The 26764-nt window shown below is 37.1% G+C and overlaps 4 protein-coding genes across 5 annotated transcripts in view; 3 read left to right on the top strand and 1 right to left on the bottom strand.

The window, feature by feature from the left end:
• The window catches only part of LOC104746301 (presequence protease 1, chloroplastic/mitochondrial), a gene marked incomplete in the record, with an annotated part of 7294 nt that extends 1593 nt beyond the window's left edge, over nt 1-5701 (bottom strand). The window contains 15 exon segments of the mRNA XM_019237250.1: nt 1-250; nt 433-530; nt 628-711; nt 1294-1483; nt 1914-2041; nt 2133-2351; nt 2427-2591; nt 2667-3187; nt 3291-3381; nt 3501-3584; nt 3977-4047; nt 4184-4316; nt 4439-4613; nt 4963-5137; nt 5311-5701. Of these exon segments, the coding sequence (XP_019092795.1) occupies nt 1-250; nt 433-530; nt 628-711; nt 1294-1483; nt 1914-2041; nt 2133-2351; nt 2427-2591; nt 2667-3187; nt 3291-3381; nt 3501-3584; nt 3977-4047; nt 4184-4316; nt 4439-4613; nt 4963-5137; nt 5311-5596 (2670 nt within the window).
• LOC104746302 (plastid division protein CDP1, chloroplastic) lies at nt 9498-15274 on the top strand. 2 transcript variants are annotated; one of them, XM_010467748.2, is made up of 12 exons: nt 9498-9996; nt 11280-11393; nt 11525-11662; nt 11900-12004; nt 12096-12218; nt 12422-12790; nt 12893-12988; nt 13133-13249; nt 13688-13753; nt 13842-14594; nt 14694-14884; nt 14969-15274. In XM_010467748.2, exons 1-12 carry the CDS (start codon nt 9682-9684, stop codon nt 15051-15053), a joined length of 2472 nt encoding a protein of 823 aa, XP_010466050.1. In that variant the 5' UTR covers nt 9498-9681; the 3' UTR covers nt 15054-15274. The 2 variants fall into 2 exon arrangements, with proteins under 2 accessions (XP_010466050.1, XP_010466049.1); XM_010467747.2 differs by lacking the exon at nt 9498-9996 and adding an exon at nt 10448-10935.
• LOC104746303 (B3 domain-containing protein At3g19184-like) lies at nt 15511-17250 on the top strand. Its single transcript, XM_010467749.1, has 7 exons — nt 15511-15755; nt 15836-15925; nt 16147-16178; nt 16297-16459; nt 16563-16769; nt 16854-17004; nt 17090-17250. The coding sequence occupies exons 1-7, from the start codon at nt 15621-15623 to the stop codon at nt 17098-17100; spliced, it is 789 nt and encodes a 262-aa protein (XP_010466051.1). The 5' UTR covers nt 15511-15620; the 3' UTR covers nt 17101-17250.
• LOC104746304 (autophagy-related protein 2-like) lies at nt 17544-26582 on the top strand. The gene is given in 16 exon segments (XM_019237284.1): nt 17544-18001; nt 18369-19366; nt 19548-19696; nt 19965-20113; nt 20196-23058; nt 23061-23233; nt 23325-23437; nt 23904-24093; nt 24434-24547; nt 24625-24732; nt 24830-24962; nt 25426-25622; nt 25697-25893; nt 25986-26077; nt 26214-26255; nt 26354-26582. Coding segments are annotated over 14 exon segments (5673 nt in total). The 5' UTR covers nt 17544-17794; the 3' UTR covers nt 26068-26077; nt 26214-26255; nt 26354-26582.

A 26764-nucleotide genomic window follows, 5' to 3' on the forward strand; every position in this document is an offset into this window, starting at 1 on the left:
AATAGCTTCATTTCTCAGAGGAAGTCGACCATCCCAAGTGACAAGCCCACCAGACGGGTTCTCAGGGAGTAAATCAAGAAATTTCGCAACAGATTTTTCAACGTTGGTGAGAGACTTCCCATCAGCAGTCATATTAACTATGCAACCATTCTTGGCAAGGAGAGATCTTCTGATCTCCTCAAGTGAAGATGAAATCCCTTCCCAATCTTCATCCACTTTCTTTTCAAGGGTATGTAAAAATTCAAGATAACTACAAAACAGAGATGTTCATCTTTGTTAGGTTCCTATAGTCTTAAACTAATAATAGAGGATAACTCTACAATGTGAATAAAATTCATTCTCAATAACGATCCACACTAAAAAAGAGAATAGGATTTAAACGAGGGGTACATTAAAAGTCAAATAAAGAATTTTGAAATCTTAAGTTCCAACCTGAGACCACCCATCTGTTCAGACATCCATCCAGCAATGTTCAACATTGCATCCATCCTCGCCGCAGCAATTCCATGGCCACTTCCCCTCAATCGGTTCTGCATTGAATGCAAAAGTGATGTTTATACTACTACTTTCAAGTTTCACTTATCATGCAAAAGGGAGAATGACAAAACTCTACTACAGTGTGCATACCTCCATCCGTGCTCTGCTTTGAGAGACAAATTGTTTAAACCGCTGCTGATCTGTAAATTGAACCTCTTGCAATAAGCAATTCATCTGCAGCAAGACAAAAGCAACAAAATAAAAGTCAACCAATAAGTTCAACAGAACTTAAATAATATATGGGACTGAAGAAATGTTTAGTTGGACCATGACTGTATTTCATGAAAGGCATTGAAAAAGGCATTGAATAAATTTTCTAAGGTTACATTATATATATTAACAGACACTGTGTACGATAATTCAGTACACTCATAGGAAAGACAGAGAAAAAAGAGACATGGGTAAAGAGATGAGAGAGGCAGCACTTTTGTATTTTGTAAAAAAAGATAACAATAAAGATATATACAATAGCAGCTGCACTACATCTCTTGGAGACCCAAGAAAACAAGATTCATCAGGTGGACATCTCTACACATCCCATAACACATTGAACATGGAGACAAGGAAATTGGTAGAACACATTAAGCAAACTATCTATAGGATGCAGCAGAAATTAACCGCTGCACTATATCTCTTGGAGACCCAAGAAAACATGATCTATCAGGTAGTCAGCTCTACATATCCCATATCCCAACATAGATATATCTAGAGAACAATGCCATAATCTAAAGCAAGGAATGTCAAATGACAAAGTACCAGGTTAAAAAGGTCTTCAGCACGTCCAGCCATGGATTTTCCACGTACGATAATTTTGCTGCATGGTTCCTCCTTACCCCTCACTGATGATGTAAGTGGATAAACTGATATCCCTCCCGTTTTCCTTCCAATCAACTGATTAAGTTGCACAAAAGTCAAATCTTTTGTGCCCATCTCCAGTAATGATTGACTGTCAAAAAAACAATTTTATCAGTTGCAAACAAAACATTCACTACGACAGCTGCCAAAGTAATCACTACTTTCTAAAATACGAAAATTTCCTATGCTTTTGAAAATCAAGCACCATGAATTACCCTGATAAAGAAATCACACCAGAAACAGTCAACATTGTTTTAAGTGAACAAACTATAGAACTATAGTATGCAAGTTTCTGGCATAAAGCAGAAGGCCAATCAAACGAATCAAAGAAATTACAAGGAAGCTATGACGAATAGTTAGCATTGGGATCTTAAATATAAGTTATCAGGAAATTCGGGAGTAAACAGAAAATGCATGGGAGAATCTAGCAAAATTCTTCATTAGTATTTCCACCACACACCATTGTGGAAAAACTTGGCAAAAAAACTCAAAAGAAAATCATAAGAAAGCTTAAATCATACCAGAAAAGTGGTACTAGCGGAAGAAGCTCATGTTTCAGCGAACCCATATCAAAGACTACTTCAGCGTAGATAATATCATTTGTGAAAAGATCATGCCGCAAAACCTTCACACCGTTGATATTTCCAACCTATTGTTTATAACTTTCATATCAGTAAAATTCGCAAGCTTGGAAAATGTAAGGAAATACAACAGGAGCAAAGGCTAGCAAAAATGATTACCTCAGTGGGAACATAAGTAGGTTCTTTTGGAATGTCACTTAAGTTCAAACTTGGGACACATCTCAGTGCTTCAGGAGGGTCAGGAGTTTCTTGTTTCAATTTCAGCTCCTCTGTAGCACGCGCTAGCTCTGCAAGATCTTCTTCTGTCATACTTGCTTTAACTTTTTCCAAGATATTTTTCTCTTCCACTTCCTCTTGAGTAGCTTTTTCGGGATCAGGCTGACAAAAACTAGTTTTTAGCACGAAACCTAACAAACAGTAAATTGCAATGGGAAACTTGTAATAGAAGAATACCTGCATCTCTATGGTAACACGATGCGAGTTGTTTAAAATAAACTGCTCTATCAGTGGGGAAAAGACAGCCTTGGATCCCTCCTTAGCTATTCTGGTTTTCAAGGCCTTCAATGGTTCCGTATACTTTAATGGCTCAAAAGGATCCATATCGTATATCCATTTTGCCTACACAGCCAATAATCAAATAAGGAGTGATACCTGAATAGACAGAAACGTACGCATAAATGCATATAAACTTACAATAGATTGGAGCATAAGTGATAAACCACGAGGGAAAGATCCTGTGTTGTTTTCCCTCAGAGAAAACTCAATTGTATTCATGGATGCCTCCAAAGCATCATTGTCAAACCCATCTTCTGCCAACTTTTTCAGAGTATTCATGATTAACTCTTCAACCTTTTGCACATTATCTTCGGAAACACCTTTCAAACCAATACTGAACTGGGGTTGCAAGAGTTCGTCTGACATCCCACTACTGACAAGAGCTTCTCCTAAACCGCTTTCCAATAAGATTTTTCTTAGTGGTGAAGCAGGAGTCCCCAGCATAAGATGATCCAAGAACCCAAGTGCGAGTTGAGTTTGCAAGTCCAAGGGCTTCTCAGACAATAGCCAGTTAACGCACAACATGTGCTTCTTTTTAAGGTCACCATCTCGACCAACAGGATATTTCTCAACTAGTCTGATAGGCTGAGAGAATAACTTTTGAGGTTCAATTTTCGAACTATCGCGAGATGGACTTGCTTCAAACATGTCCAAGTATTCTGCAGATATAAGATATAAGATGAATTTCAAAATCAACATAGAAAACAAACTCAAATAATAAAAAGATCATTTCTAGTAAGACAAGGAGATATTACTCCTTACCACTCAAGACACGAAGGCGATGAACAGGATCATCATCTCCATAGAACCAGATTCTGGCATTGCTTGGGTGATAATACTGACGGTGGAAATCCTAAAATTTTCCCATCACAAGAAATATATATTATATACTATGCATCAGAGGATACACATACCATTACGCTCCGGCTCCTATACCAGTATACTAGCATGATAATTTGACTTTAAACAAACCTTAAATTCCTCGAACGTCAGCTTAGGGATATCTTTCGGATCACCTCCACTGTCAACACCATATGTATTTTCTGGGGATAAGGCCTAATAAAAGAGAAAACAGTAGTAAGTCATTTCATCAGGACCACAATTTCGAGAAAATATGATATCAGATTATCTAACAATGTTTTCGGTACCAAGTGTCCAAGCAGCATGTTCAAGAAAGATAGGTTTATAATTCAAATGGCTTCATCACTTCATTGTTTAATAAGGTCAAAACCAACATTTTTTGTGAACTTCAACTTCAGAATCTCTGGCAATTCAAAGCTAATATGCAAATATGGTATGTAATGCACATATAATCAGGTGCATTAGTAAACACTAGAAAAGATCAACTACACATATAATTCAGTATCAACTAGAACCCACTACAAAAATGAACTAAAAGAGATTTCTCGAGAAACTGGCAGTTATTGTCAACAAAACCCAAAACTTGCCTGTTGAGCAATTCGCCCCAAAATGTTATCAGGCTGTGAATAGACACCTTTCATCTCATTAAAAACAACACCTGAAATCAAGCATAAACGATGAGATAGTATGAGTGAGTACATATAAAGTAGCAGATAAAAAGATAATACCAATGCTAAGACACTATTAAGTAGAGGAAAATAGCTCTATAAAAAGGCACCCTTGGTAAATAAAACCTTTGTAAGATATGTCTTCTGAGGGATCATTAAGCTCATAGTGCCAGCCCTCTTGCTGAAAAGTGTGCACATCATCCACACACTTGGGGAAGAAGACAGCATCCAAATATACATCGACAAGATTGTAAAAATCCTACATAGGTAGTAATGAAATGTGATCAGAAAAACACTAAATTTAGATAACAATATCAGAAAGAAATAGGTTAGATCCTCGAGGACAACAAATGGAGGACTTTTATATTTGGCTCATTTTACCTTTGTATTTGTGGAAGCAACTGGGTAGCAGGTCCTATCAGGATATGTGAAAGCATTTAGAAAAGTATGCAAACTTCCCTTGAGTAGTTCAACAAATGGCTCTTTAAGCGGGTACTTTCTTGACCCACATAGAACGCTATGTTCCAGTATGTGCGGAATGCCAGTGGAATTCTTCCTGCATTTAAGACAAAACGGTGATCTATAAATCACATCCAATAAAAGTTTCGCAACCCTTAACTTAAGATCCCTTTTACAAGGAGGTTGCCTTGTCAATATCAACTGAATGTACAGTCACTCATATCGTCTTTGTAATCTAACAAGTTATTGACCTCCAACCACTTTACAAGTACCAAAAACGAAATGACTTGACCAAATTTTTATAGGACTAAAATTGAAACTTTTGACCAATTCGATTAGTTAAAATTCCAGAAGTGAAGCCCTAGGTACCAATTCAAATAGCCTACCTAATAAACACTCAAGTAGCCTTTTATACAAAGACAAAAATTCTGATGAGCTAGACTTACGGAGGAGTCCTGAAAACAACGCCGAACACTTTGTTCTCATCTTCATTTGACACAGACATCACCTCGCAACCAGTTTTCTTGTGTTTGAAGAGAATCGCCTTTGATTTACACTCAGAGATGAATTCTTCCGACACTTTTTCAAATCCAAGCTTCTCAGCCTCATCTCGACCTATATCTAAATCCCAAAAACCAATTAAAAAAACATTTGTGAAATTGATAAGACAACACTATCACCTAAACACGTCTATTAAAGAGATATAATCTGAAATCTAAACTAAGAGAACAAATCATTAAACAATCAAACTTCTAAAACAGAAAAAATAAAGTATTATGTGAAAAAATCCCAACCAGGATAAAGTGGTGCGGGTTGTGTGGCGACGGCGCGAACAGAGAGGCGAGAGAACTGCCCACTGACACTGCGAAGAGCAGTGGATGGAATCCTCAAACCTCGTCGGAGGAATAAACGTCTTCCGGCGACTGAAGGAGAGGAAATCCGGCGAAGGCTGCGACTGGGGACACGGAGAGCGGCCGTGGATGATGTGAGAGACATGTAAGAGCGAGGGAACTGACGGAAGAAGCGAAAGAATAGAGAGGACGAACTACGCGAAGCTAAACAAGAGACGGTTCGTAGCATAGCTACCGGAAATAAAAAAATTTCCCCGGCGAAGACTGCTAGAGGCAAAATATAAGGTTGGATTTGCAATAAGCAAGTAAAAATAAAAAACCCAACGGCAGAGATGAGGTTTTTATCTTTTTGTGCTTTTGTTTTTGCTTGTAGAAAGGAAAAAAAAAATGTAAATTAATAAAAGAAAAATGAATCCTTCATTTCTTGTACAACACACAAAATTATTGTGAAAAAATATTCTCTATTTCGTTAAAATGGTATTTTGATTTTTTTTTTCTTCTGAATCCTTTGGTTATTAGTAATTACATTTTCTAAAGTCGAGACAAAAATTGAAAAAAAGAGGGGCTGATTTGCAAGAAACGAAACGTGGTTCTCGCATAGCCAAATGTGTTTTAAGTGTTGTGTTGCTGCTACTTTGTTTATCCTCCAATTATATTATGACCAGAAAATATCTTAAATCTTGTTTTTTTTTTTTTTTTTTTTTTTTTTTTTTTCTGATGAGGGAAAAAAAAAACATTACCATATCATTAATGTGAACTTTAACTTCGAAAGTTTCAGGCATAGACTATATTACAAACGATCCTTAAATAACTAATTGGCGCATAATTAAAAGTGAGCTTTCTTTTCACGTTCGTTTGCGCCTTTCCACAGGACTGAGACTCTTCAAGTTCTTCGTCTTGAGCTTGAGCTGCTTGAGCTTCCTCCTCTGTAGTGGTGATTTATAACTTGCATATCACTAACTTCAAAAGGCAACCGCTGTGTATCAAGCATAGCATGACTGTGCAGGCTTCGTTCCAAATTTGCAAAGGCTTGCGATCATCAGGAGGCAAGAGTGCTACAACTTCATCATAAATGACTGTGCAGGCTTCGTTCCAAATTTCTTTAGTGTCGTTTATCTTCCAAGTCTCGGCCGACTTCACAAGGGCCTCTTCCTCTGCAATGAGAGAGGCAAACAGTGACCGCTTTTTCTTAAGCATCTTAAGAGCTACAAGAGCATCAAACTGACCACAATTTGAGATTTGAACATCCAGCAATTGAATATTCGATTCAAGATTTGCAATCATCTCAGGATGTGGCAAATTCTTAAATGGTAAAAGATCTTTTTTTTTTCCTAAATAAACAAAAACTAACCACTAAAACAAATACACAAAAAGTTCTCTAAGAACAACTCTTAATCTCTCTGAAAACCTTGTTTTCTTCTTTTGTTGATTTTTCTTTTAAGCTTGGTGAAAATAGGTTTACCATTAACATTGGTCATAATTTGTTTTTTTTTTTTTTTTGTATTTTATCTAGGTGAATAATATTAATTGAATTTAAACCAAACTAGGATTTAACCCGCGGTACACCGCGGGATAATATTTTTAATTTTAAAAATTTAAAATTTATTTTGTATTTATTTGTTATTTTATTATTATTTTATTAATTTTTAAAATATATAATTTTATAGGTATTTGATATAAGTATTCAAGTATAGGATTTTTGTAGTGTTTTCAAGGTTTTAAGCCGTGTGGTATATGTATAATCTAATAATATATTTATCTCCTGCTACACATCTAAAAGTGTTTTTTAAAAAAATAATTCCACTTAACTCCCTATATGGGATTAATGCCAACCGTCTCATCAAAATCAAAATAAGTTTTTGCGTAAAAAATATTAATCAAAATAATTTTTTATCAAGTTTAATTATTTTAATTGTTTTACCAAATTAGCATATTTTTATAGTTTATAATTTTTCCATGTCAATATATATAGTTTATGATAATTAATAGAATTTTATTTTTTCGTAATTCCTCAAAAAATAAAAAATAAACCAAATTATATGGGAGGTTTTCAACATATTTAATGTGACATTTTATAATTGGATTTTTCGGTTTAGGAAAATTATTAATGTTAATATAATTATGGATATTGTAAACTTTTGTTATGGAAAATCTGTTGTATATCATTTAAATTTGAGATTTTAGCATCCATAAAAATAATTTTGGAGATTTAATGGATTAAAATTTTAATGGATAGAGTTGTTTTTGGAAAAATCGAAATGTATAGATGTTGTTAAGATTTTATGGTAATAAATGTAACAAATGTTGGTCAATTTAAGAAAGTTTAGTATTTGAGTTTCTTTGCAATATTATTTATGGAATTGTTTTAGGGGTTAATGTTGTAAAAAAAAAAATAATAAGTAAAACTTAAAGGGGCATAAACCAAAATGTACTTAAAAAATGTTAATATAAACTAGGATTTAACCCGCGGTACATCGCGGACAATATTTTGCATTTAAAATTATGTTGTATTTATTTTTTATTTTATTATTATTTTATTAATTTTTAGATTGTATAATTATGAATATTTATTGGATTTACTCGGTGTACCAGAGAACAATTTTTAAAATATAAAGTTTTATAGGTATTTGATATTAGTATTCAAAGCATAAGATTTTTGTAGTGTTTTCAAGGTTTTAACCCGTGGAGTCTCGTAATACATTTATCTCCTGGTACACATCTAAAAGTGTTTAAAAAAAAAAAACAATTCCATTTAACTCCCTATATGGGACTAATACCAACCCGTCCCACCAAAATCAAAATAAGTTTTTTTTATCAACTTTAATTATGTTAATTATTTTACCAAATTAGCGTATTTTTATAATTTATAATATTTTCATGGCAATATATATAGTTTATGATAATAAATGAGAATTTTAATATTATTGGTAATTCCTCAAGAAAATAAAAAATAAAACAAATTATATGGTGGTTTTCCACATATTTAATGTGACATTTTAGAAAAAAATTATTATCATTGTTTTAGTCAATTCTTAAACACAAAACAAAAGGAAAAACTAAAGTAAAAGACTTTAGTCAACTGCAAAACAGTTGATATGTACAATTTTTTTATAACATTAAAGAGTATATAGAGTATTCACATATGGAAATAATTATTAGAAAAACGCTTAAATAAATAAGAAAGGGAAAGTGGATCCCTTTAAATCATCCACCGATTTTGAAATAAAATTCAAAAAGGAGAAAGTCTTTCTAGATCCCATTGAAAGGAAAATATAACATAGAAGCATTAACGTAATAACTTTTTAGTACAATCTTTTTAATGCACCAATAAGAATTTAATACACTTCTTGCTCCTCCATTGTTTCTTATTGAATTTGTAAGGTTGCTGCAGTGAGCTACACCCTGTTCAACATTAGTTTTAGTTTGAATTTGTAAGGGGTTTTAGTTAGTTTCCATTTGCTATATTTTATGATTCTGTTCAACATTATTATATATCAAATATAAGTTTTCGATTAAAAGTGTTTCCATATTAAGAAATCAAAATCTTGAGAGAATAATATGGTTTATGTAAAAGATAAAATCAGTTAGTAAATATTAATACATAATTTTTCAAATATCGACATTGAATATGTAAGATATTATTATTTCCATTTTTAAAATCTAAACTATTCAAATCTTTTAATTTAAAAGGAAAATAAAAATTGATGGTAGAGATAATTTAAGAACTAATTAATTTTTTGATATTTAAGGTATATTATTAGTGTAATCGAAATTTATTTTCCATATTTTACTTACTGATTTTTTGCAAATATGTAGAGATCAATTTTGTAAATAAAAATTTTAAATAAACAAAAGGAAAAGGGTATAACACAAAATGTACTTAAAAAATGTAGATATAGATTACACAAATAATAATTTTACTTGGTTTTCTCATATATCAGTCAAACAAACCAAACTAATTGATAAAAAGGCCCAGTGTTATTAGGTCTGGGAAAAGTGTGAAAGGCCCAACGTGGATCAAATTAACCGAGAAGGAAAATAATCTCCAGAAGCTTCTCTATTATCCCACGTGACCACGTCTCGTCACGTCTTGGGGTTTGCGAGAGCCTCTCTTCTGCTCAGCGGGTTACCTTATCGTCAGAAAACGCTTTAACAACATTCAGAAAATGCAAAATCGCTGTTAAAGGCTTCTTCAAAGACCAAATTCCCGAAATTTTCTCCTCCTGAGAAAAAGAAATCCACATATAAAAACCATGATTCTAGCTTCACTCTACTTCTTCTAGGGTTCGTTCGTCTTCTCAAGCTGTTTGAGCAATGCCACTGGCTTACACGTTTCCGGTTCTCCCTTCTTCTTCTTGTCTGCTTTGCGGAATCTCTAATCGCGGCACCAGCTTCGTCGTAGATCGCCCGGAGCTTCAGATCTCAGGCTGCCTCGTCGTGCGTTCCGAATCCGGTGAATTCTTTGGGGGTTCTGGTTCATCTTTGCGGCAGTTCCACCGGGAAGGGCGGAGGAGGTTGAATGCTGGTGGTGGTGGTGGTGGTGTCCATGTCGTGGACAATGCGCCGTCTCGTACTTCTTCCCTCGCTGCTTCTACTTCCACAATCGAAATCCCGGTTACCTGTTACCAGGTATTTTATGCTTTTCACTGGCTTTTAGTCCTCAGAATCCCTGTATATACGATCTCTCCCGATTTGGTACTTTACTCCTCGCTGAAGTGCGACTGGAACTTGTTTTGTTTTTTTCCTCCTAAATTTGGTTGTGAATGATACGTGTTGTTGGAATGAAGTCTCTAATTTGTAGAATCAGTGGGATGTTTTGATTTGGCGAGTTTCAGAACACGATAGCAATTTTATATTGTATAATAGTTCATTTCTGCAACAAGAGTGTATGTAAGAAACGTAGCGTTTTGTTTGATAGACGATATTTCAGGATCATATATATGTNAGGCCCAGCGTGAGAGAGAAAAAATAATCTCCAGAAGCTTCTCTATTATCCACGTGACGTGACACGTGACCACGTCTCGTTCACGTCTTGGGTTTGCTAGAGCCTCTCTTCTCGTCAGCGGGTTACTTTATCGTCAGAAGACGAGACGCTAACATTCAGAATAAGGCAAAATCGCTGTTAAAAGGCTTCTTCAAAGACCAATTTCCCGAATTTTTTCTCCTCTCTGAAAAATCCACATATATAAAGCATGATTATAGCTTCACTCTACTTCTTCTAGGGTTCGTTCGTCTTCTCAAGCTGTTTGAGCAATGCCACTGGCTTACACATTTCCGGTTCTCCCTTCTTCTTCTTGTCTGCTTTGCGGAATCTCTAATCGCGGCACCAGCTTCGTCGTAGATCGCCCGGAGCTTCAGATCTCAGGCTGCCTCGTCGTGCGTTCCGAATCCGGTGAATTCTTTGGGGGTTCTGGTTCATCTTTGCGGCAGTTCCACCGGGAAGGGCGGAGGAGGTTGAATGCTGGTGGTGGTGGTGGTGGTGTCCATGTCGTGGACAATGCGCCGTCTCGTACTTCTTCCCTCGCTGCTTCTACTTCCACAATCGAAATCCCGGTTACCTGTTACCAGGTATTTTATGCTTTTCACTGGCTTTTAGTCCTCAGAATCCCTGTATATACGATCTCTCCCGATTTGGTACTTTACTCCTCGCTGAAGTGCGACTGGAACTTGTTTTGTTTTTTTCCTCCTAAATTTGGTTGTGAATGATACGTGTTGTTGGAATGAAGTCTCTAATTTGTAGAATCAGTGGGATGTTTTGATTTGGCGAGTTTCAGAACACGATAGCAATTTTATATTGTATAATAGTTCATTTCTGCAACAAGAGTGTATGTAAGAAACGTAGCGTTTTGTTTGATAGACGATATTTCAGGATCATATATATGTTACTGTTGTTAATGGTATTGAATTTGCAGCTTATTGGAGTTTCTGATCAAGCCGAGAAAGACGAGGTTGTGAAGTCGGTTATAAATTTGAAAAAAGCTGATGCTGAAGAGGGTTATACTATGGAGGCTGCTGTAGCTCGCCAGGTTAAAAAACCTATAGTTTGATCCTGTTTTTTAAGTGCTCCATAGAATCTAACCAATTTATCACTAGACTTGAAAAGGGAAATGTGGCTTAACTTTCTTGATGTGTTGTTCTTAATGATCCTAATGTGCAGGATCTTCTCATGGATATTAGGGACAAACTTCTTTTTGAACCAGAATATGCTGGTAACCTAAAAGAAAAGATTGCTCCTCGGTCTCCTCTCAGAATTCCTTGGGCATGGTTGCCTGGTGCTCTATGCCTTCTTCAGGAGGTACTACCACTGAGCTGTAATTGGGTTTTGTCCCTGCAAATGTTCTGTACTGATCTTTCTTCATTAGTTTATCATTTCTACAAACACCCTTCGTCTTCTTAATGCAATTTTGTCTTTTCTTCTATGAAACTTAAGGGGAGTTTGATTTTTCTTAATGTTGTGATATTAGCTTTTATGTTAAGAGAAAATAATTTTTGGATAGAAAATAAAGCGTTGATGTGAGCTACTATGTTTCAGGTTGGACAAGAAAAACTCGTGCTGGATATTGGCCGGGCTGCTCTTAGGAACCTTGATTCGAAGCCATATATTCATGATGTATTTTTATCTATGGCACTTGCTGAGGTAAAATCAAATGAACTAGGAATGGGAACTATTTACCACCTTTCACTAATCTCTGCTTCTTCTATCTCTAATATGCTTCTTTTCCATGAAGTGTGCAATTGCCAAGGCTGCTTTCGAGGCTAACAAGGTCTCTCCAGGATTTGAAGCTCTTGCTCGTGCTCAATCTTTTCTGAAGAGTAAAGTTACTCTTGGGAAACTTGCATTGTTAACTCAGGTAATAGGTTCGACTGTCTTGCATCAGTATAGATAAAGCTTCTGTGTGTTTACTTTTTGTTCTGTTCTGGCTTGAATGTGATTATGTGAAAAGTGCAAGATCATGCCTTACTGTAGATTTAATTATGTTAGGGAGCTTCATAGTGTCCAGAGGCATAATTTACCAGCATATTGAGTTTTAAGGGATTGAAATGAAATTTTCAGATTGAGGAGTCACTAGAGGAGCTTGCACCACCATGCACATTGGATCTACTGGGCCTGCCTCGCACGCCAGAAAATGCAGAGAGGAGACGAGGTGCAATTTCAGCGCTACGCGAACTGCTCAGACAGGGTCTTAGTGTTGAAGCTTCATGTCAAATTCAAGACTGGCCATGCTTTCTGAGTCAGGCAATTAGCAGGTTATTGGCCACCGAGATTGTTGATCTTCTTCCATGGGATGACTTAGCCATAACTCGGAAAAATAAAAAATCACTCGAATCCCACAATCAAAGAGGGGTAATTGATTTTAGTTGTTTCTACATGGTGTTGCTTGCTCATATCGCTGTTGGATTTTCAGGCAAGCAAAATGATACGGTATATCTCGTTTTCTTTCCTTTTGTTAAATTTAAACCAAGTGGTCCATTTCTTTTCTATTCTATCTGCTTATAAAGCATAACATTCAGTATGCTTGTGTAGATTAATAAAGCAAAAATTATATGCGAATGTCTCATAACATCAGAAGGTGTTGATCTGAAATTTGAGGAAGCTTTTTGCTCATTTCTTTTAAAACAGGTATTTTTTCTCTTGCTTTCTTTATTCTTTTGCCCTTTTAACTATGCTATTGCATCTTATTTACTTCAAGTTCATTTGCTTCGAAAGACCCATGCGTTGTTCATTTAGTTAAGTGCTACTGGACCTACATGTTGGATAGCACAGGGTTCCGAGGCAGAGGCCCTTGAAAAGCTTAAGCAGCTGGAATCAAATTCAGATTCTGCCGTCCGTAATTCAATCCTGGGAAAAGAGTCGAGAAGTACTTCTGCTACTACATCATTGGTAAACCTTATGATTCTTACCAAATATTTGTGCCATATGTTGCTAGGACTAGAGCAAACGTAATCATTCCTCTACGGGTGATTCACCCTCCAATGCTTGATGTAAATGGCATTATCAACTTTAATGGAATATGAGTAAGGTTGAGCTATGTTTCAGCAGTAATTGAAAAATGAAAATAAATAGTTGAGTGGATGGTAGTCAAAGTGATAGATTATGCTTTTAGTGCTTTTACAGCATTGTTTATGCCTGCCGCTAACCTCTTTTTCTGGTTAGTTGTGCATATGCTTAATCCTTAATATTGCTTGAGTAAGCCCTTGGGTTCATGCACTAAATTTAATTTGAAAATTATGCAAGTATGTTCATCTCTTCTCCAGCGCTGAATTTTTTCAAAAAGATTGATATCGATCTTCATACACACTACCTAATAAAATTGACCAGGAAGCGTGGCTAACGGAGTCTGTTCTTGCTAACTTTCCAGACACAAGGGGTTGTTCACCATCTTTGGTAAGAGTCAGATCATTGGAACTTGGAACTTCTGTGTAGCAGTTTTATAATTAAGCAGAAAGATATTTATATTTACAACTTTCTGCAGGCCAATTTTTTTCGGGCTGAAAAGAAATATCCAGAGAACAAGAAAATGGGATCACCTTCGATCATTAATCACAAGACAAACCAAAGACCACTTTCGACTACGCAGTTCATGAACTCGTCACAACATCTATATACAGCTGTCGAGCAGTTGACACCATCAGATTTGCAGAGCCCAGTGGTATCAGCGAAGAATATTGATGAAAGCGGTGCCAGTATGCCATCAGTCCAGCTGAAGAGAAACCTGGGTGTAAAACAAAGTAAAATATGGGATGATTGGCTCTCTCAAAGTGGTTTGATCGGAAGGGTATCTGTTGTTGCTTTATTGGGTTGCACTGTGTTCTTCTCTCTAAAACTAATAGGCATTAGGTCTGGTAGACTACAGAGTCTGCCTATATGGGTTTCTGCAAGGCCGCATTCAGAATCAGATTCTTTTCTGTCTAAAACAGAGTCTGGGAACTTCAGAAGAAACCTTGGTTCTGTGAATAGAAATGGTATCGCGGGTAACATCAAAGTGCTCTTGGACATGTTAAAGACGAATCATGGCGAACATTCAGATGCCTTGTATCTGAAAAGCTCTGGTCTGTCAGCTACATCATTGTCTCATTCCGCGTCAGAAGTGCTTAAGAGACCTATGGTTACAGAAGACGCCGAAGAACTTGTGAGACAGTGGGAAAATATTAAGGCTGAAGCTCTTGGACCAACACACCAGATTTATAGCCTTTCCGAAGTCCTTGATGAATCTATGCTTGTCCAGGTTACTATTTCTGAACATCTACTCTATTTCTTTGCTTATTTGAGTTAATTTACAAAAATTGAATCTCAATGTTTTTTTTTGGGGTAACGTGAATTGCAGTGGCAAACGTTGGCAGAAACAGCAAAAGCTAAATCGTCTTATTGGAGATTCGTTTTGCTTCATCTAGAGATTTTGCAAGCACACACGTTTGAAGATGGTATTGTTGGTGAGACTGCAGAAATCGAGGCCCTTCTAGAGGAAGCAGCAGAACTAGTTGATGAATCTCAGCCCAAAAACGCAAAATATTACAGGTAAAATCTTTTTTGCTTTCGGTTTACTTTTGGACTGAGCTCGTATATTCTCCACTGATGCTGCGTTTTGTAAATTTTCTGTAGCACTTACAAGATCCGCTATAAGCTGAAGAAGCAAGAAGATGGATCTTGGAAATTCTGCGAAAGCGATATTCAAATACAGAAATGACACTATCCAATTAAAAAAAAAAAAAGCTCATTATCTAACTAGAGATTATAGCATCAACTGTGGAACATGGGATCATTTTAGCATTTGTTCTGGTTTAAGCTAGCTGTGTAGGAAAGGATCATGTTTGTTTCTTTATTCCTTAGTATCCTAAATGATTTGTCTTCGTAGATTTATTTGATTTGAATGCGTTTGTGGATAGACAGACACCTTTTTCAGTTCTTCTTATGTAAAGCGTTACCGCTCAAATCATATGGTTTTCTTTTAAACATTTGAAAATAAATATTAATCTAAAAATAAAAGCCCATACACCTACTTCACGTATCACGATGGAGTGCTTACTCAGGACTGCCACTGTTGATAATTTGAATTTGAATTTGTTTGATTAGACGCAATGCGTAAGACTATTTATTAGATAAAAAAAAAATGAAAATGGAGAAGTAAAAATATACTACTAGCGGTGAAATAAGAAACCCAACGGTCACTCTCTAGCGCATTCAAGAGTCAAAGACTTTGATCTCTCTTTTTCTCCTTCGTTTCTCTCTATCTCTGTTTCGGAACCCTAAGAAAATGGTGGAATCGGAGCTAAGCTATGAGCAGATTCGTTTGAATAGGGTGGAAGAGAACAAGAAGAGAATGGGGGAGCTTAATCTCAGCAAGCTTGCTCAATCTCTTCGCGTCTCTTCTTCTCCTAAGCCCTCTCCAGTAACTTTTCAGTTCTCTACTCTTCTCATTTCTTCATTTCTTGCTTTATGGAATTAAAGCCATTTTGTCTGGAAATGTAGTCAAAGACAAGGACGATGCGTACCCCCGTGGATTTCTCGGAGGTCAGGAGATCAAGCCGTGCTAAGGGTCCACCTCCAAGTTACAAAGAGGTCTTTTTTTCTACCATTGATCTTTTTACTCGGGGTTTGTTAAAGAACTTGTGGGTTTGATGCTTTATCTTTTGTGGAAAATAGTAGGCTCTCTTATATGTACCGAGATAGATAGTGAGTCTGTTTTTGGAATGATCTGTTGTTCTATTTTTGAGAATCCTAGTTTCATGAGTTGTTTCTCATGACACATTTATCAGAGTTATCTTGATCCTTATTCGCAGTTTGGGCTAGAACCACTGGAGAGGCCAAGGAGGTTGACCAATCCACCACACTCTATATACTATTAAAATTTAAACATAACTTCTCTAAAACCATTTGATGTAATTAGTTTTCACTTTTCAGTATAAGTTGTATGTGTTTTGGCTTTGCAGGAGCTATCAAAGAAGAGATCTGCTGAACCGGGTATATGCTTCGGACGAGGCAAGAATGTATGCAGTCGACAAGGCAGAGACGCTTCAGTCAAGCTTAGATCCAGAATTCCCTAGCTTTGTCAAACCAATGCTCCAATCACACGTCACCGGAGGTTTTTGGTTGGTAGGTCAAGAAACTTGAATGTTCAATGTATCAAAAGACTGTCTGAAACTTAGCCCTAGTAAGTGTAAACTCCGATGATTTTTCATACGTTTTCGTAAACCAGGGCTTGCCGCTTCGTTTTTGCAAGACACATCTGCCAAAACGTGATGAAATGATGACTTTAGTTGACGAGGAAGATGAGGAATTTGTGGCGAAATACCTTGCCGCGAAGACCGGTCTTAGCGGAGGCTGGAGAGGTTTCTCCATTGATCATCAGTTAGTCGATGGAGATGCTGTCGTGTTTCACCTTATCGCCCCAACAATATTCAAGGTAAACTTGAACGATCTTGATTTGTTGAAACATAGGCTAGTTGGACACTTTTAGCATTAATGTTGAAACATATTGCTTGGTCAGGTGTATATCATTAGGGTAAATGATGATGGAAACAATGATTCAGATGGGAATGAAGAAGATGAAGAGAATGATATTGAATCAAACAAGAAACAAGAAGAAAATGTTTCTGAAGCTAGACAGTTGCGAAGCAGTGGTAAAAGAAAAAGAGGAGGTAATTAAACAATGTCTCAACTAATCTCATGTTAAACTTAATTTTGATTCGATAAAAAACTTGAGTTGTGAATTGATGTGTGCAGGAAGAAAGTAGAGTTTGAACTTGAAGGTTGAATTGTGATTCTGAAGAGAAGGAAGAAACTAACAAGTTGTTGTAATGGAGACAAACATTTGGATTCGGGTTTATTTTGTGTCTTGTAATGGAGACAAAGATGGAAACGTTACTTACGGCTAATATTTTTGGTAGGCTACGTTGATTGCTTGATTTTATATGATTTGATATTTTATAAATATACGATTTGGATAAGGGAAAGAGAAAAAACAAAACTTGAAGGAAGAGAATTGAAAGTGAAGTCGCACCGAACCGAAAACAAAATGGACCTAACCAAATTGAAATTAGGATTGAGAACCGGGATTTTGTATTACCAATAGGCAATAGTACCACCGCCACAAATTGGTACACAACATATCCGGTACGGTCCGGTTCGATTAATAAAACACGAGAAAGAGATAGGGAGAGAAGAGACGAAACTGATTCCTCCACACGGAAAAGCAAAAACCGTAAAGAGAGAGAGAGACGACGACGACGACGGCCAAAGTCTCTTTTACTCCAAAAACTTTTGCTTCCTTCTCTCTTAATTCTCTCCCCAATCAATCACGAGACGCAAAACTTGATGTCACCATCCCCAGAGAAACCCTAATCAAAAAATTTCTATCAAAATCCCCAAACAAAAATTAAAAAAAAGGTCTTGTTGGACTAAACGTCCGCAGGGGAAACAAAAACAAAGATGGTGTTTCCTTGGAACATTGCTAAATCAGCGGAGGAAGCTTTCTCGAGGTGGGCGGTGAAAAGGGTTGTCAAATTCCTGTTGAAGAAGAAATTGGGTAAACTCATACTTGGTGACATCGACCTTGATCAACTCGATATCCAGCTTCGTGATGGCTCTATTCAGCTCTGCGATCTTGCCATCAACGTTGACTATTTGAACGACAAGGTTTTTTTTGCCCTCTTCTCTCCCCTTTTGTGTTTTTTTTTGCTTTTTAGATTATGGAATTTTGGAATTTTTGGCTCTGAAGTAGAAGACAGTTTAATGTTGAGGATGGTGTAGTTGTAGTTCAATCCAGGGAGCTTTAGTTCATTGTTAGTGGTTTAGTTCCTGATGATCAAAAGACCGTTTGCAGTTGATGAATGCTAGAGTACTGGTTTCGAGCGAATTAATAGAGTTGTAGCTCCATTATTGTATCTTGAGATATGTTTATGGGGTTTGTGATTAGATTGTTTTGGAATTCATACTTTGGTTTTCTTATCAATTTGTTGAAAATATATAAAAGGAACCAATTTTTTTATTTCTTTGAATTCAGTTTGATGCTCCCCTGCTCATAAAGGAAGGCTCAATTGGATCTTTGTTAGTCAAAATGCCTTGGAAGACTAATGGTTGTCAAGTTGAGGTTGATGAGCTTGAGCTCGTTCTCGCACCACGTTTGGAAAGTAATGCGTCATCTTCAAATGAAGCAACCACCTCTGCCTCTAACAGAGAAGATTCACAGAATATTCGTCTTGAACTAGGAAAGCATGACAATGAGATGTTGGTGAACGCTGCAAAATCTGCTTCTATTGATGTCCATGAAGGCGTTAAGACGGTTGCCAAGATAGTGAAATGGTTTCTTACAAGTTTTCATGTCAAAATTAAGAATCTGATCATAGCATTTGATTCTGACTTTGGCAACGATCAGAGAGAAGCTGGTCCTCGGCCAACATTGGTACTTAGAATGACAGAAATAGAATGTGGAATTTCAGAGGACCATGTTTCGGCTAATGAAGTTTCTCCTGATAACATCCTCGGTATTAATCGACTTGCAAACTGTGTGAAGTTTCAAGGAGCTGTTGTAGAGCTTTTAAATATGGGTGGTGATGATGATGACAAAACTTGTGGTAAAAACCCATCTACTGGGGTGACTTTGATCATGACAGGCGAAGGAGGTGGCTTTTCAGGGAGTTTGAATTTTAGTATACCCTGGAAGAATGGTTCTTTAGATATTCGCAAGGTGGATGCTGATATTTGTATTGATCCTGTTGAACTACGATTTCAACCGTCTACAATTAGATGGTTCTTACAATTGTGGAAGGCTTTCACAAGTTTCGGATCGGATGGTTGCCCCTCAGTTTCTCGTTCTGATCCATTTACGGATTCACCTACAATACCTACTAATGTAATGGTAACGCCTCCAGCTACATTATCCTCGTCAGGTGGCCAAGAATTAGAGCCTGATACTACACCTGACTTACAGTTTATACCCGATTGGTTTCCATCTTCTTTCAGCAAGAAAGAAGTGGATGGAGAAGTAGATATTGGGGCAAGGTATAAAGGATGTCTCTACCATAATATTTCTTTTTTTCTCAAGTCATTCAGAGATATTGTATTTTTTTTTACTTGACTTTTTTTTGTTTTTAATCTTTCATCACAATCTGGATATGACTTTACCTTTAGGTTTATCTAACTGAATTGACGTATTTGTGTTATCTCTTCTTGTTTCCTACAGTGTGGACCAGTTTTTTGAATGTTTTGATGCAATGAGGAGTTACCAATCAGCTTTTGGAAGCCAAGGAATGTGGAATTGGACATCTTCTGTCTTCACAGCAATCAATGCTGCATCTAGCCTTGCTTCTGGGTCTTTGCTTCTTCCTTCTGGTAAGAATATTTTCTTGAATTTGTTTAAAATTGTGCATTGAACATATTGGTATGTATTATCACCAAATATATGTAAGCTTTCTTATACCGGTGTTAATCTTGTTTAGAAATCTTAGGTTATTTCTTGTTTTTTCTAGATTTTATTACTGCTAGTCTGCTACCCTATATACCATCAAGTTTTATGCTTAAATCAATCCATTAGCTAGTGATGCCAAGCGATGTAAGTCGTTATAGTAACAAGCTATCTACTATTCTCTTGAATATGCAGAACAACAACATGTGGAAACAAGTTGTAAAGTATTCTTTGCTGGAGTTTCGGTAGTTTTGTTTTTCCAAGATGAAGACAATTGGAAGGATGTTTCCACGCAGATGCACTACTTGGGTGCAGAACTCAGAGATATTTCTGTCTCTTTTCAGGTAATTACCTTGATGAATTGTATTTAATCTCCTCACTAGTATCTGCCCCCGAGTTACTTAAAACATTCAATAAGGTCAACAGGTATGCCCTCGTGATATGAGGCTAGAAGGTGAAGTGAACAGCATAGAGATCGCCGATTATTTTCAAGCTGGAAATGTTGTTGACACTGCTAATGCTGAATATCAGACTCGTTCGATTAAGGATTTACAAGCCAAGGTTCAGACTAGTCTTCCTCCCTTTGCCTCGTCTCATATGCATGCTGACTCCGAAAGCTTAAGCGAGATAGTTTCTGATGGATTCCTCTTTCGTAACAAAGGTTTCGCAGTCAAGACATTGTTGGTTATAGCTGCTGGAGGCAGTGGATTTCAGTTTATTGTCAGGTTCCAATCATCCAAATCCAGCCATAGAGTATCAAACTCATTCTCGTTGAGTTTACCTCCTACCACATTCTGGTTGAACCTTAATTCAGTAGAAATGTTGGTAAAGCTTTTCAACGATGTATCAGAATCTATCCCCATAATTAGTCATGAAAGGAATCAGGTGGCATCCTCTTCTAAATCAGAAAGTTTGCGAGGTAGTGTGTCAATTTGGAATGCTCGAGTGATTCTGTGGTTCCCTTTTGAGAGCAATTCAGAAAGGTTATGTAACTCGCTTGGTGAGCAATTTATTGTCATCGACTTATCTTCATCTCCGCCATCTGACAAGGAAAGGCGTAAAGAAGAAAATCCAGGAGAAATGTACTTTACATCGGCTACTCGCTCTATATGCGTCAGTGTTGGTGATGCTAGCATCTATTTGGTCACTTCTGACCGTAAAGATTCTGAAACAAATTCATACCTGAGGCAGGGGGAATTCTCTGCATATAATATATTGCATACCAACAATAGAACTAGGCACCAACTTTCAACCATTGGTATGTTTTGGCAAGATAGACCTATTGGTGGCCCTTGGTTAGTGGAGAGAGCTAAGATGCTGGCTACGCAGGAAGAATCTATTCAGACAGGTAAGTCTTGCGGGAACGGCCTTGAGTTTGCTGCTGTTGCTACGGCCAAAGATCAAGAAGACATCTACTCTCGAACCAGGAAAGAGATAATTTTGGCTTCTTCATTCTGCCTTTATGTTCATTTGCTTCCACTTGCTATCCGTTTAGATAGCTGGCAGTACAGCAAATTCTGTAATCTCATAGAAGAGGCAAAAAATTGGCTATCACGTATGGCAACCAATACAGCTGACAAAACAGAGGAATCTGTTGTGTGTCAAACGTCTCTCGTTGTTGAATGTGATTCTATTGACATCTTGGTTAGGCCAGAACCACAAATGGACATTAAAAATCAGCTTCAGATTGAGCTTCCTGGATCATGGATTCAGCTCAACCTAAGGGTTCAGAAAGTAAATCTTATGTCCGTCTCAAATCTCGGCAGTATCTCTGGTGCTGATTTCTTTTGGTTAGCCCATGGGGAAGGTACATTATGGGGTTCTGTCACAAGTCTACCTGATCAGGAGTTGCTCTTACTCTCATGTAACAACTCTGCAATCAAGCGCGGTAACGGAGGAGGTTCAAATGCATTGTCGTCAAGGTTTGCTGGCTTAGATATTCTGCATTTGCATGAACCAGGAATTTGTGAAGATTATTTAGCTGTATCTGTCAGGGGCTGTACGTTCTCTGCCATAGGAGGACGCCTGGATTGGATAGAAGTGGCTACTTCTTTTTTCACTTTTGAAGTTGAAACAAATTCTCAGGAGAGAAACTCCAGCCCATCTAGTGGCTCCTCGTTTATTCTGAATTTGGTTGATGTTGGTCTAAGCTATGAACCTCACCATGAGAATACAGATCATTTACATCAAGTAAGTGATCCATGGGTTGCCTGTCTGGTAGCAGCATCTTCTTTTAGCCTCTCGAAAAAAAGTCTGGTTAATTCCATAAGCAGTGATTATACAATCAGGATTCAAGATCTTGGGCTTCTTCTGTCTGTGGATTTGGACCTTAGCAAACTTGATGGAATGTACAGTTCAGAGCATCTTCATGAGACTGGCTATGTTAAAGTTGCTAATGTGGCGCTAATTGAAGCAACTCTAAGGACTAACTCTGAAAATGGCCTTTGGGAGTTAGAGTGTTCAAAATCTCACTTATTAATTGAAACTTGCAGTGACACGACTTCTGGTTTGATTCGCTTGGCCACCCAGCTCCAACAGTTACTTGCTCCTGATTTAGAAGAATCAGCTGTGCACCTACAGACTCGATGGGACAGCATTCAGCAGGCAAACGCTAGGAATGATTTTGATATCAACGATAGACTCAGTAGCTCCGATTCAAGTGGAGAAATGAGAAACTTGAGATTAGAGTCAGGAAATGAAACTGGGGTCATTGGTTTGATGGACGAAATAAATGAAGATGCATTCCAGTTTGATGTCAATCCTACATGTCAGTCTGACTCTATGGATTGTCAGAATATCTATATGTCACCTCATGGAATTTCTCATGGGCAGGCATATGATTGGGTACCTGCTACTCCTGAGAAACTAGCTTCTAATCACAGTTTTTGTGGGTCATCATCTAGAATAGATTCAGAAAGCAGTCAAATATTCCTAGAGAGAGAGAGCCTGCCTGAAATAATAGAAAACTATTGTTTGTCTGAGTTCCGTCCATTGTCAGAGGTACCTCAAGAAGAGGATTCATCAGAAAGAGAATTCGTTCCTGAGACTGATTTGAGGAGAGGAAATTCTGGGTGGTATGATGACGCGTCCTTAAGAATTTTAGAAGACCATGTGTCAGAAGCAACTGAGGAAGATCATGAGGAACAAATTCTTGATGGAGAATTTTCATCTTTTGGCCTGACATCTTATTCTGCTGTTGCAGCTACTGGACGTATACTTCTTAAAAACATTGACCTCACATGGAGAATATACTCTGGCTCTGATTGGCATGATTCTAGAAAAAAAGGTGAAAATTTAAACATACAAAGGGTCGGGATACAACTTTGAGCCTTGAGCTGGAATTATCCGGGGTGCAGTTCCTGTATGAAATCTTTCCAATTGGCGGAATATGTACCTCTAAATTATCTCTGAAGGTCCAAGATTTTTATCTTTATGATAGAAGCAACACTGCACCTTGGACATTGGTAATTGAGATTTTTGACTCTTATCAGCATAAGATTGATTATACTAGAATTAACTTAGGTAGATAAATTAACTTGTTCCCTTGAATTATAGGTCCTTGGATATTACAACTCAAGAGATCACCCAAGAGATTCCTCTTCATATGCATTCAAGTTGGAATTAAAAGCTGTCAGACCTGACCCTGAGACGCCACTTGAGGAAAACAGGTATGCTATCTTGTATATTGTTTACAGTGTTATACTTACACTGGTCTACGTGTATGCACAATAAAATTTCAACAATTTTTTCTGTACTAACTATAATCATTTTGTTCCCAGCAACTCTATCAATTATTAAACATTTGCCTAGTTATAGATTAGCTGCACTGTCAAACTTAATGCGTATGAAAGAAAAAAGGCAATTGCGTTAATACTAAATAATTAAGGTCATTGTTCCATAGAGGTAGTAATATTCATACAGAATAGATGGAAAATTGTAAGGCTAAACTAAGTTACAGATGCATTCTTAGTAAACTTGAATTATGTTCTCTATGCTACGTATGTTTTTTTTTCTTTTGATAGATATTGGTGTTTCGTTATAACTTAAATGGACCTTCTGCTAGTGGCTTAATTAATAATACTGCATTATATGTATACCCTTTCTTTCTTTTCCTCATGAACTGCTTCCTCCCAGGTTACGGATCGCTTTACTCCCTATACTGTTACATCTTCATCAAAGTCAACTGGATTTTCTCATCAGCTTTTTTGGAGCTAACAGCCTGGAAAAGCCTGCTGTCTGTGTTGGAGACTCAGGTGGTTCACCGTTGTCAACTTCTGTTAGAGGACATAATATTATAGAAGAAGCGCTTCTTCCATATTTTCAGGTTAATAAAGATTCTTTCTACCTATAATGATGGCGCAGTTGAAACATTCACGTGTTACCCACCTAGGACGTGTGTAATAATTATGTATAATGATAGGGCGAGTTTTCATGATCTGATGAATGTGATTGCTAATCATGATGTTTCGATATATTTATACACACAGGCACACGCACATATATATATATATATAGATATATATATATGGATATATATATATAGATATTATAATATGATGTCACTCAGCTGAAGTAAAACCTTGGTGTTCTTGTAATTAGAAGTTTTAAGGAAGTATGCTAGGCATGATTTCTAAATTATCTGACTAATGAAATTCATTTCGCAGAAATTTGACATATGGCCTGTTAGTGTTCGAGTTGATTACAGTCCCCATCATGTTGACATAGCAGCACTAACAGGAGGAAAATATGCAGAGCTTGTGAACCTTGTTCCATGGAAGGTAAGAACAAAAATTTCCAACCTGTGTCTTCAAGATTTTTTCAGCATCGTTTACTCATCGCAGAGGAACAAATGCAGGGGATTGAATTACAGCTCAAACATGTGCATGCTGCTGGAATCTATGGCTGGGGAAATGTATGTGAAACCATACTGGGAGAATGGTTGGAAGATGTATCTCAGAATCAGGTTTGTTTCACACAGCCTGCTGTCGTGTGCACATTAATAATCATCCATTTTATAGGTTTACTGACAAGCTTTTTAATGTTCTATAATTGCATTTCAGATTCATCAACTGTTAAAGGGGATCCCAACAGTAAGATCACTTGCTGCTCTTTATGCTGCTGCTGCCAAGCTTGTCTCGTCACCTGTTGAAAGTTACAGGAAAGATCGAAGGCTAGTGAAGGGAGTTCAAAGAGGTAAGACTTGAAAACCCAAGATGGTGAATGCTCAACTTTAGTTTCCGTTTCTTTCTGTTATCAGAAACTAAGCTAGTTATAGTGCACTATTAAGGCATTGTTCGAATCATATATGATATTACAACTGTTGAAACCACTTACAAAACTGAAGCTGTTCATAAAAGCTTTTGGTGTTAATATATTTTCTAGACCCTCATTCCTCTAGAATAACGGTTAATAACAGTAGCTGGTAGCCCTCTGACCATGATTAGGAAACCTTCATACTTCTTATATAGTTGATACTAGAATTGCCTCTCATAAGCAAGATGCATGGCATCTGCTGCTGTGGCCAAATTATTACACATCAACGTTGTCAGGTCTTGATCATGTTTCTGATACTATCCGTTTTTAAAATAAAGATGTTCAGCAGTTTATATTATGTTTTATTCTGTAGTATGCATTATGGAGCTGAAACTGTTTTCAGGTACTATAGCATTTCTCAGAAGCATCTCACTGGAAGCTGTCGGACTTGGTGTTCACTTGGCAGCTGGGGCTCATGATATTTTATTGAGAGCAGAATATATATTTACAAGTGCACCATCATTGCCACAACCCCAAGGCAAAACGAAGACAAATGTTAGACAAAATCAGCCTAGAAATGCTAAGCAAGGCATGCTTAAGGTGAGTGTAAAGGCTATACATGTCCTGCATTTCTGCTCCTGTATCATATAATTTACATTGCGGAGGTTTTGTAGGCATGTGAGAGCATCGGTGATGGAATAGGAAAGACAGCTTCGGCATTAGTCCGCACACCTTTGAAGAAGTATCAACGTGGAGACGGAGCTGGATCAGCTTTTGCAACAGTTGTTCAGGGAGTTCCAACAGCTGCTATAGCACCTGCTTCAGCTTGTGCTAGAGCTGTACATAGTGCTCTTCTTGGCATCAGAAATAGGTCGGTTCATATTAGAAATTTTGGAAATACGGCTGGGAAACTCTGTTATTTGCAAAGTATTAAAGACTCATGTGGATTCTTTCTATTTTCAGTCTTGATCCTGAACATAAAAAGGAATCCATGGAAAAGTACTTAGGCCCCGATAAACAAAGGAAGCAGGACCAACACCGATAAAAAAACCCAGGTAAAATCCTGGTCAGGCTAATACTCTTACATCTTCTCAGATTGGTTATTGCAATTTCGGATATTCATCTAGCAGTTTGAGAAACAAACCTGGCTTTAACCAATTGATGCGCTGTGTTGTAATATGTTTGCTACAGATTGTCCATTTTGGTGTGAGGTCCATTTTACATATATAGCATGTAAGTCTACTAAGCTTATTGAGATCTAAGTAAACCTGTTAGGGTGGCCAATCTGTTTCTCGTGCTTATAATATCAACATGTTTCATTTGTCTTGCAGGTATATAGGTTTGAAATAGAGTAAAGCTCAGAACCATTCTTTTGCCCATCGATAAGCCATAGAGATGGGATAAATTTTGGTATAGAATTTTTTTTTAAAAAGCCTTGAAAGCATTATAAAATCATTCAGTTTGTCTCTGTACATAAACAATTTCGCCGATCTTGCTCCATTGTAAATGTACTCCGCAAAGTTTGCCAAATGAGTGAAAGTGTACAGTTTTTTCTGTTTATTCAAAGTTTGTTCAAAGGAAACTATATATAAACAGCCTTGTCAGTCTTTTCTTTTTTTCGTATATTTCTCATTTGAATCATGAAATATCATAAAATCAAGTGTGACTTGACTAATCAGGCGTCTGGAGGATGGATTATGTTGGAAACGTGGCCACACGATTTGTGACTGTGATTTAGATTT

This window comes from Camelina sativa, chromosome 15 (genome assembly GCF_000633955.1).
Source record: "Camelina sativa cultivar DH55 chromosome 15, Cs, whole genome shotgun sequence".
NCBI lineage: Eukaryota > Viridiplantae > Streptophyta > Magnoliopsida > Brassicales > Brassicaceae > Camelina > Camelina sativa.

Bases quoted from the DNA above. Each gene is read 5' to 3' on its own strand.
- LOC104746302 (XM_010467748.2), top strand. From the start codon at position 9,682: ATGCCACTGGCTTACACGTTTCCGGTTCTCCCTTCTTCTTCTTGTCTG. The intron at 13,754-13,841 runs GTAAGAGTCAGA...AACTTTCTGCAG, and splicing joins GGGGTTGTTCACCATCTTTG to GCCAATTTTTTTCGGGCTGA. The intron at 14,595-14,693 runs GTTACTATTTCT...CGTGAATTGCAG, and splicing joins ATGAATCTATGCTTGTCCAG to TGGCAAACGTTGGCAGAAAC.
- LOC104746303 (XM_010467749.1), top strand. From the start codon at position 15,621: ATGGTGGAATCGGAGCTAAGCTATGAGCAGATTCGTTTGAATAGGGTG. The intron at 15,926-16,146 runs GTCTTTTTTTCT...CCTTATTCGCAG, and splicing joins CACCTCCAAGTTACAAAGAG to TTTGGGCTAGAACCACTGGA. The intron at 16,460-16,562 runs GTAGGTCAAGAA...TTCGTAAACCAG, and splicing joins TCACCGGAGGTTTTTGGTTG to GGCTTGCCGCTTCGTTTTTG.